The 9,250-nt window shown below is 52.2% G+C and overlaps 1 protein-coding gene across 1 annotated transcript; it reads right to left on the bottom strand.

Moving 5' to 3' along the window:
* Window positions 1-924: 924 nt before the first annotated feature.
* On the bottom strand, window positions 925-3,944 carry LOC140418596 (U7 snRNA-associated Sm-like protein LSm10). The gene is made up of 2 exons (XM_072502119.1): window positions 3,836-3,944; window positions 925-1,508 (listed from the first exon to the last, which is right to left on the bottom strand). The coding sequence occupies exon 2, from the start codon at window positions 1,413-1,415 to the stop codon at window positions 1,050-1,052; it is 366 nt and encodes a 121-aa protein (XP_072358220.1). The 5' UTR covers window positions 1,416-1,508; window positions 3,836-3,944; the 3' UTR covers window positions 925-1,049.
* Window positions 3,945-9,250: the final 5,306 nt, after the last annotated feature.

The raw sequence follows: 9,250 nt of genomic DNA, 5'->3' as shown, positions 1-9,250 counted from the left end.
CAAATATACCGCATCCACTGGTTCTCTTCTATCTACTCTGGCTGATACCTCCTCATAGAACTCTAGTAAATTTGTCAGACATGATTTTTCCTTCATGAAACCCTTCGTGAAACGATAAACTTTAAAAGAATTCAATACAAATCAGCTTTCTTCTGCCATTCATTCTAATTACCAAGGCCTGATTGGATAGCAGCCAGAGACTGTACTCACTATTCCTATCTGCTATTGTCAGTGGTCAGTGTTTGATTCTCACAGGATCCCGGCAGATAGAAACCAGGTGTATGACAGTGCTGACTAACGTTTAGATGCTTTAGGAAATTAACTCACTTATTAGGAGGCAGCAAAGATATACACGGTAAATGTGAGAGATAGAACTTCATTTATATATCACATTGTCCCACTTCAGATACCCCAAAATGTTTCTGTAGTGGAACGCAGCACTTGCTACCCACACAGCAAGACCCCAAGATGAAAACATGTTGATGCTGCTGATAGAACCACTACTTTGTGTCCTTCCGATATTGCCAAGAGGGCTACCTGTCCACACAAACCAGATAGTACTGTAGTTTAGTTTTTCCAAGGACAGCACCTGTAACAATGCAGTTCTCTCTGGTCTGGAATACAAGCTGACATACTGTCAGTGACACTCTTGCTTTCCAATTGTGAGGTAAGGATTCGGCCAAGTGAGCCAATGTGGTGGTGCAGCTTGTTATGATCAGTGGTCATGCACACCAAGTCACCTGGATTCCACGTTGACTGACCAGGCCTCACGTTCCCCTGCCCAAATACCCCCCTCCCCAAATACTACCCGGACCCAAATTCACCATCCCAACCCCATCCACTTGTGATACTTCCACCAACCTCCAACCCATACCCCGGCCTGATACACCCCTTCTCCATCCAGAATCCCCCCACCCCCATCCGGTTACCTCCCCACCACCCATCCAGTTCAGATACCTCCCCAACACCACCCAATCCTGATATATTCTTCTCCATTCCCCAAATCCAGCACCCAGTTCTAATGCTATGTCTCTAGGATCATCCCATTGCTATTTTCTGGAGGGAAATTCTCTCCTCCCTCGGTCTTTTCCCCCAAAGTTGCGTACTCGGTGGATTTTCTGCAGTTGACTCTGGATGGTTTCAATGATATCGATCTCGTCTGGGATGTGAACATAACGTACGTTTCTGCCAGTCACAAAGAAGTTATCCAGCTGCGACACTCTGCCCCACCTGTCAGTGTACGTCACCTCGGATAGTCGGATATTCATGAAGGCATCAACGTTAACAAAGCATCCCATCACAGAGCTCTCATCCCGGAGGTCCACAGTGGTGACGTGGCCATGCACCCCCTGGAGAAGGATGATGAGGCTGTTCTCTGCAATTGTCCGCTCTTTAATAGAGTGACTCAACGACATGATGCTCACTCGCAGCCTCTGTGCAAACAACTGGTAGGAGGATGAGAATCAATAACAACTCAAACTCGTCAGCTGATAGAACTGCAACAGCATCTGAAAGGAGAAAGAAATAGATTATGTGGAGAGTGTTCGCCTGATTGCCTGGGCTCCTTGATGTTATACTCGGCCAAATTCTGTCTTAAAGTTGAATGCAGGTACTCTGTCCACAGCTCGTGAATTCAGCTCTATCATCCATGTTCGGAATGACGCTGTAAAGGAGACAGGAGCCTGATGGTGCTGGTGGAGCCAAAACTGAATTTTGTAGATGGTCAGAGTCAAGTCACATGCTGCCTGTACGATGTGCAGTGACCGGTCACACCCTGTGTATGATATAGTGAGCGGATCAAACGTCTTCCCCTGAGAAGAACAGTGAGTGGACAGTGTCTTGTGTCTCCCCTTGGGGTGGACAGTGAGTGGACAGAGTGTCTCCCCACCCCCCCGAGGATGAGGGCAGTGTTTCCACCTACTCCCCCCCCCCCAGGATGTGGACAGAGTGTCTCCCCCACCCCCCTCAGGGATAAGGACAGTGTCCAGAGGATGTGGACAGAGTGTCTCCCCCCACTCGGATTTGTGGACAGAGTCCCTCTCTCCCCACCCACCCGGACTTGTGGAGTCTCTCCCCCCCGACCCAGGGTTGAGGACAGAGTGACTCCCCCCACCGCCCCCCCCGGTTTTGGGGACAGAGTCTCTCTTCCCCCCCCCTGGTTTTGTGGACAGAGTGTCTCTCCCTCCCCCCCCGGATTTGTGGATAATGGCTCTCCCCCCCCACCCGGGGTTGTGGGCCGTGTCCCTCCCCACGCCCCCCACCCCCCCCGGGGTTGTGGGCAGAGTCCCTCCCGTCCCACCCCGGGGTTGTGGGCAGTGTCACCCTCCCCCGGGGTTGTGGGAATTCCCCCCCCCCCCCCCCCGGTACACGGGCAGCGTCACCCCCCCCCCCCCCCGGGGTTGTGGGCAGTGTCACCCACCCCCCAGGGTTGTGGGCAGTGTCCCCCCATCCTCCCGGGAGTTATGGGCAGTGTCCTTCCCCCCCCCCCCCGGGGTTGTGGGAATTTTCTCCCCCGCCCGACCACCCCCCCCCCCCCCCCCCCCCGGGTTTGTGGGCAGTGTCACCACCCCCCCCCCCCCCCCGGAGTTGTGGGCAGTGTCACCCACCCCCCGGGGTTGTGGGCAGTGTCCCTCCACCCCCCGGGGTTGTGGGCAGTGTCGTGTCCTCCCTCGGGGTTGTGGGCAGTGCCCCACTGGGGTGGTGGGCAGTGTCCCCCCCTCCCTGGGTTGTGGGTAGTGTCCCGTCCCGTTCCACCCGGGGTTGTGGGCATTGATCCCCACGCCCTGCCGCCCCCCCCCACTGTGGTTGTGGGCAGTGATCCACCCCCACCCCCCCCCCGGGGTTGTGGGCAGTGTCTCCGCCCCCCCCCTCCCCGGGGGTTGTGGGCAGTGTCGTCACCCCCCCCCCTGTGGTTGTGGGCAGTGCTCCCCCCCCCCCCCCCCGGGTTTGTGGGCAGTGTCGTCGTCCCCCAGGGGCTTTGGGCAGTGTCCCCTCTCCCCCCCGGGGTTGTGAGTAGTGTCCCGTCACATTCCCCCCGGGTTTGTGGACATTGATCCCCACCCACCCCCGTCCCCCCCTGTGGTTGTGGGCAGTGATCCCCCCTCCCCCCGAAGTCGTGGGCAGTGACCCCCCCCCCCCCCGTGGTTGTGGGCAGTGTCTCCCACGCCCGCCCCCGGGGTTGTGGGCAGTGTCCCCCCCAGGATTGTGGACAGTGTCCTCCCCCCCCCCCCCCCCCCTGGGGTTGTGGGCAGTGTGCCTCGCCCCGGGGTTGTGAGCAGTGTGCCTCCCCCCGGGGTTGTGGGCAGTGTCTCCCCCGTCCCCCCAAGTGGTTGTGGGCAGTGCCCCCCCCCGGGGTTGTGGGCAGTGTCGTCCCCCCCCCCGGGGTTGTGGGCATTGATCTCCACCCACCCCCGTCCCCCCCTGTGGTTGTGGGCAGTGATCCCCCCCCCCCCCCCCCCGGGGTTGTGGGCAATGACCCCCCCCCCCCCCCCCCCCGGGGTTGTGGGCAATGACCCCCCCCCCCCCTGTGGTTGTGGGCAGCATCTCCCCCCCCCCCCGGGGTTGTGGGCAGTGTCGTCAACCCCCCCCCCCCCCCTCCCCGGGGTTTTGGGCAGTGCCCCCCTCCCCGTTCGGTTGTGGGCAGTGTCGTCGTCGTCCCCCCCCCCGGGATTGTGGGCAGTGTCCCGCCACCCCCCTCTCGGGTTGTGGGAAGCGTCCTGCGCCCCCCCCGGGGTTGTGGGCAGTGATCCCCTCCCCCCCCCGGGGTTGTGGGCAGAGTGTCTCCCTCCGCTCCCGGGGATGAACAGAGTGGTTCCCCCGGGCCTAGCTCACTTACCGCCGATTAATACAGTTCCCGCCAGTCAGCCAGTTGGAGGAGGCCCTATCACCATGGTGACGGCCACTTCCACCTGCGCCGCAAACAACGTGTCTCCGGTCAGCCCCGCCCCTCCGGGTGACGCAATACGTTTCCCACCCGGAAGTGAGTTCAGCACGAGGTTCTGAGCATCAGTCACTCACTGAGGCTGCTGGGCTCAGTTTGGGAACTGAATGTCATCACCCTGAGTGAGAGAGGGAAGACAACCTCACTCTGGTCCCTTACTGATGGATGAATAATCTTCATCTGTGCTCTCCTGCCTCTGTGACATTCTTCACTGGTTCAATGTGAAATTTCACCTCCCTGAATTAATGAGAAATAAATGATTTTGTTTTGATCATTGGCCCACATCCAGCAGGAATTGGCTTCAGACTGTTTTGTTACCAAATAAACTTTACCATTCTATTAGTGCTGGTAAATGGGATAAGTACAGATTGGTATTTGATGGTCAGCATAGACATAATGGGCTGAAGGGCCTGCTTCTGCGCTTCATGAGTCAATGACTGTAAAACCATACAGGTGCAGAGAAAATAGTCTGCGCTCAATTCAAATGGGCATGAGTCAATGACTGTAAAACCATACAGGTGCAGAGAAAATAGTCTGCGCTCAATTCAAATGGGCAAAGGAATGGTAATAGGCTTCAAACCCTCTGCTCCTGCTGCAGGTTGATGTCTCTTGAGAGTGCATGCTGATTTATTTTCCTTCTTTGTTACTTGGCATCCAGCCAATTACAAAATAGTTTTCAATGTTGTTATCAGAGTAATTATTGATCAAGTGAGTGAGCAAAGAGCTGGCAAATGGAGTAAATGTGGAGAAAATATGAAATTGTCCATTTCGGCAAGAGGAATAAAAAATAAGATCTATTAATGGTGAGAGATTGTTGAGCTCTGAGATTCAGAGGGATCTGAGCGTCCTAGTGCATGAATCAGAGAAGGTTTGTATGCAGATACAGCGAGCGATTAGGAAAGCTAATAGAATATTTAGTTTGGGTGGCACAGTGGTTAGTGTCATGATATTCAAACACACATCACAACACACACATCATGATAGACAGACCAACAGACCAATCAGCACACATAACACGACAGCCAATCACAGACAAAAGCAGACACAGTATAAGACAAGAAACACGACACCTGCTGGCCAGTCCATCTGGAGAGAGGACAAGGCCAGGACCTCATTAACAAGACACTTACACAGTCACCACGTGCTGAGTACCAAGTCAGATGTGTAAATAACTAGTTGGAATAAAACTGCATTGTACCAATCGCAACCGTGTTGGTTCGGCTGTACCTCAGAGCACCCAACACCACAGCTAGCACTGCTCCCTACGGCGCTGAGGACCCAGGTTCTATCCCGGCCCTGCGTCACTGTCCGTATGGAGTTTACACATTCTCCCCATGTCTGCATGGGTTTCACTCCCACAACCCAAAGATGTGCAGGCTATGTAGAATGGCCACGCTAAATTGCCCCTTAATTGGAAAAAAATTATTTTAACTCTAAATTTATAAAAGAAAAGATTATAGTTCATTGGGAGGGGAAGTGAACACAAAAGTAGGGAAGTTATGCTTCAGTTATACAGAGGCAAGTGTGGTGAAGTATGGCGAAACCATATTTGGAGTACTGTGTTCGAATTTAAGGAAAGATGCAAATGCATTGTAAATGTTCAGAAAAGGTTTACAAGAGAATTCTTTTCTCTGAGGGTCATGACCCTTTGGAGCTCTCTTCCTCAAAAGACAGTTGAAGCAGATTCTTTGCTTAATTTGAAGGCAGAGGTAGATTGATTCTTGATAAGCAAGGGGGTGATAGGTTATCGGGGTTCGGCAGGAATATGGGGTTGAGGTTACAATCAGATCAGAAATGATCTTATTGAATGGCGGAGCAGGTTCGAGGGGCCGAGTAGCCGACTCCTACTCTCAGTTCATATGATCTTAATGACAATAACCTCATAATCCCATATCCGTTCCATCACAAAGACTTCTTACAATCGCTCTCCATCCCTGCCTTAGCTCATCGACTGCTGAAATCCTCATCTGTTCTATCGTTTTCTCCAAATTTGACTATTCCAATGTTTTCGCTATGTAATCTTTTGCCAATGCGTGACCATGCTGCCCATGTGCCAGCTCACCCATGGCACAAGTCCTTATTGACTTACATTGGCTCCCAAACCCCTGACTTTAAACTTCTCATTCTAAAAGGTTTCTCCTGTTGCAATCCTGAAAGCGATCCAGCAGAGGGCAGTAGAGCGGAGATGCTGATTGGCTGTTGCCGGGGAAATTTGCATACGTCCGTGTGCTCACCCTAACTTGAAGATGTACTTCAGCAAGAGACCCTAGCTGTTCAAGTGAAGACAAGCATCCAGCAGAGGGCAGTAGAGCGGAGCTGCTGATTGGCTGTTGCCAGGGAAATTGCATACGTCCGTGTGCTCACCCTAACTTGAAGGTGTACTTCAGCAAGAGACCCTAGCTGTTCAAGTGAAGACAAGCATCCAGCAGAGGGCAGTAGAGCGGAGCTGCTGATTGGCTGTTGCCAGGGAAATTTGCATAAGTCCGTGTGCTCACCCTAACTTGAAGGTGGTTTGTGGAGGAGCTGTTGTCAAGTGCCACTTAAACCTGAAACACTTCTTCAGTGTTTCCCTCCCTACCCCCTCCTCTAACCAAAAAAAACCCCAACCCCTGTAAGGATCCCAGACGAGAGGAAGGCTCGAGGGCCGGTAGAAGTCGAAAGACGTTGAACCGTGACGTCACAACCTGCAGATAAGGGACTGGCTGGTGATGAGTAAGTTGTTTTTCTTTTATTTTCTCTCAGGTGTTATCGTGCGGGGCGCAGAGGTTGCTGCGTGAGTGCTTGCTGAGAAGGTGAGTGAATAACAGGTAAGCTCTTTCTTTCTTTTTCTTTTTTATCTAGAGGGAATGGCAGGGAAGGTAGTGCAATGTTCCTCCTGCAGAATGTTTGAGGTGAGGGACGCCGTCAGTGTCCCTGCTGATTTCATCTGTGGGAAGTGCACCCATCTCCAGCTCCGCAGAAACTGCGTTGGGGAGCTGGAGCTGGATGAACTTCGGATCATTCGGGAGGCAGAGGTGGTCATAGATAGAAGCTTCAGGGATGTAGTTACTCCGAAGAATCAAGATAGATGGGTGACGGTGAGAGGGTCTGGGAGGAAGCAGTAAGTACAGGGATCCCCCTTAGTAACAAGTATACCGCTTTGGATACTGTTGGGGGGCGGGGGGAGGGACTTACCATGGGTAAGCCATGGGGTACAGGTCTCTAGCACAGATAGGAGATTCTGTGGGAACGAGAGAGACTCGCGGTTGGTGTGTTGCCTCCCAGGTGCCAGGGTGCGTGATGTCTCGGATCGTGTTTTCGTGATCCTTAAGGGGGAGGGGGAGCAGCCCCAAGTCGTGGTCCACATAGGTACCAACGACATAGGTAGGAAAAGGGATAGGGATGTAAGGCAGGAATTCAGGGAGCTCGGGTGGAAACTTAGATCTAGGACAAACAGAGTTATCATCTCTGGGTTGTTACCCGTGCCATGTGATAGCGAGACGAGGAATAGGGAGAGAGAGTTGAGCACGTGGCTACAGGGATGGTGCAGGAGGGAGGGTTTCAGATTTCTTGATAATTGGGGCTCATTCTGGGGTCGGTGGGACCTCTGCAAATGGGATGGTCTACACCTGGACCAGAGGGGTACCAATATCCTGGGGGGGGGGGGGGGGGGGGATTTGCTAATGCTCTTCGGAAGGGATTAAACTAGTTCAGCAGGGGCTTGGGAACCTGAATTGTAGCTCCAATATACAGGAGGTTGAGAGTAGTGAGGTCATGAGTAAGGTTTCAAAGTTGCAGGAGTGTACCTGCAGGCAGGAAGGTGGTTTAAAGTGTGTCTTCTTCAATGCCAGGAGCATCCAGAATAAGATGGCCATTTCGGAGACATGGATAGAGCAGGGACAGGAATGGTTGTTGCAGGTGCTGGGGTTTAGATATTTCAGTAAGCTCAGGGAAGGTGGTAAAAGAGGGGGAGGGGTGGCATTGTTAGTCAAGGACAGTATTACGGTGGCAGAAAGGACGTTTGATGAGGACTCGTCTACTGAGGTAGTATGGGCTGAGGTTAGAAACAAGAAAGGAGAGGTCACCCTGTTAGGGGTTTTCTATAGGCCTCTGAATAGTTCCAGAGATGTAGAGGAAAGGATTGCAAAGATGATTCTGGATAGGAGCGAAAGCAACAGGGTAGTTGTTATGGGGGACTTTAACTTTCCAAATATTGACTGGAAACGCTATAGTTTGAGTACTTTAGATGGGTCTGTTTTTGTCCAATGTGTGCAGGAGCGTTTCCTGACACAGTATGTAGATAGGCCAACAAGAGGCAAGGCCATATTGGATTTGGTACTGGGTAATGAACCAGGACAGGTGTTAGATTTGGAGGTAGGTCAGCACTTTGGTGATAGTGACCACAATTCGATTAAGTTTACTTTAGTGATGGAAAGGGATAGGTATATACCGCACGGCAAGAGCTATATCTGGGGGGAAAGGCAATTATGATGCAATGAGGCAAGACTTAGGATGCATCGGATGGAGAGGAAAACTGCAGGGGATGGGCACAATGGAAATGTGGAGCTTGTTCAAGGAACATCTACTGCGTGTCCTTGATAAGTATGTACCTGTCAGGCAGGGAGGAAGTGGTCGAGCAAGGGAACCGTGGTTTACTAAAGCAGTCGAAACACTTGTGAAATGAAATGAAATGAAAATCGCTTATTGTCACAAGTAGGCTTCAAATGAAGTTACTGTGAAAAGCCCCTAGTCGCCACATTCCGGCGCCTGTTCGGGGAGGCTGGTACGGGAACTTGTGAAGAGGAAGAAGGAGGCTTATGTAAAGATGAGACATGAAGGTTCAGTTAGGGCGCTCGAGAGTTACAAGTTAGCTATGAAGGACCTAAAGAGAGAGCTAAGAAGAGCCAGGAGGGGACATGAGAAGTCTTTGGCAGGTAGGATCAACGATAACCCTAAAGCTTTCTATAGATATGTCAGGAATAGACGAATGACTAGGGTAAGAGTAGGGCCAGTCAAGGACAGTAGTGGGAAGTTGTGCTTGGAGTCCGAGGAGATTGGAGAGGTGCTAAATGAATATTTTTCGTCAGTATTCACACAGGAAAAAGACAATGTTGTTGAGGAGAATACTGAGATTCAGGCTACTAGACTAGAAGGGCTTGAGGTTCATGAGGAGGAGGTGTAGGAATTCTGGAAAGTGTGAAAATAGATAAGTCCCCTGGGCCGGATGGGATTTATCCTTTGATTCTCTGGGAAGCTAGGGAGGAGATTGCAGAGCCTTTGGCTTTGATCTTTAAGTCATCTTTGTCTACAGGAATAGTGCCAGAAGACTGG

The sequence above is a fragment of the Scyliorhinus torazame genome, chromosome 1 (assembly GCF_047496885.1).
Source record: "Scyliorhinus torazame isolate Kashiwa2021f chromosome 1, sScyTor2.1, whole genome shotgun sequence".
NCBI lineage: Eukaryota > Metazoa > Chordata > Chondrichthyes > Carcharhiniformes > Scyliorhinidae > Scyliorhinus > Scyliorhinus torazame.
The sequence above is the reverse complement of the archived record's forward strand: the minus strand, read 5'-3'. Positions and strand labels throughout refer to the sequence as shown.

Bases quoted from the DNA above. Each gene is read 5' to 3' on its own strand.
- LOC140418596 (XM_072502119.1), bottom strand. From the start codon at position 1,415: ATGTCGTTGAGTCACTCTATTAAAGAGCGGACAATTGCAGAGAACAGC.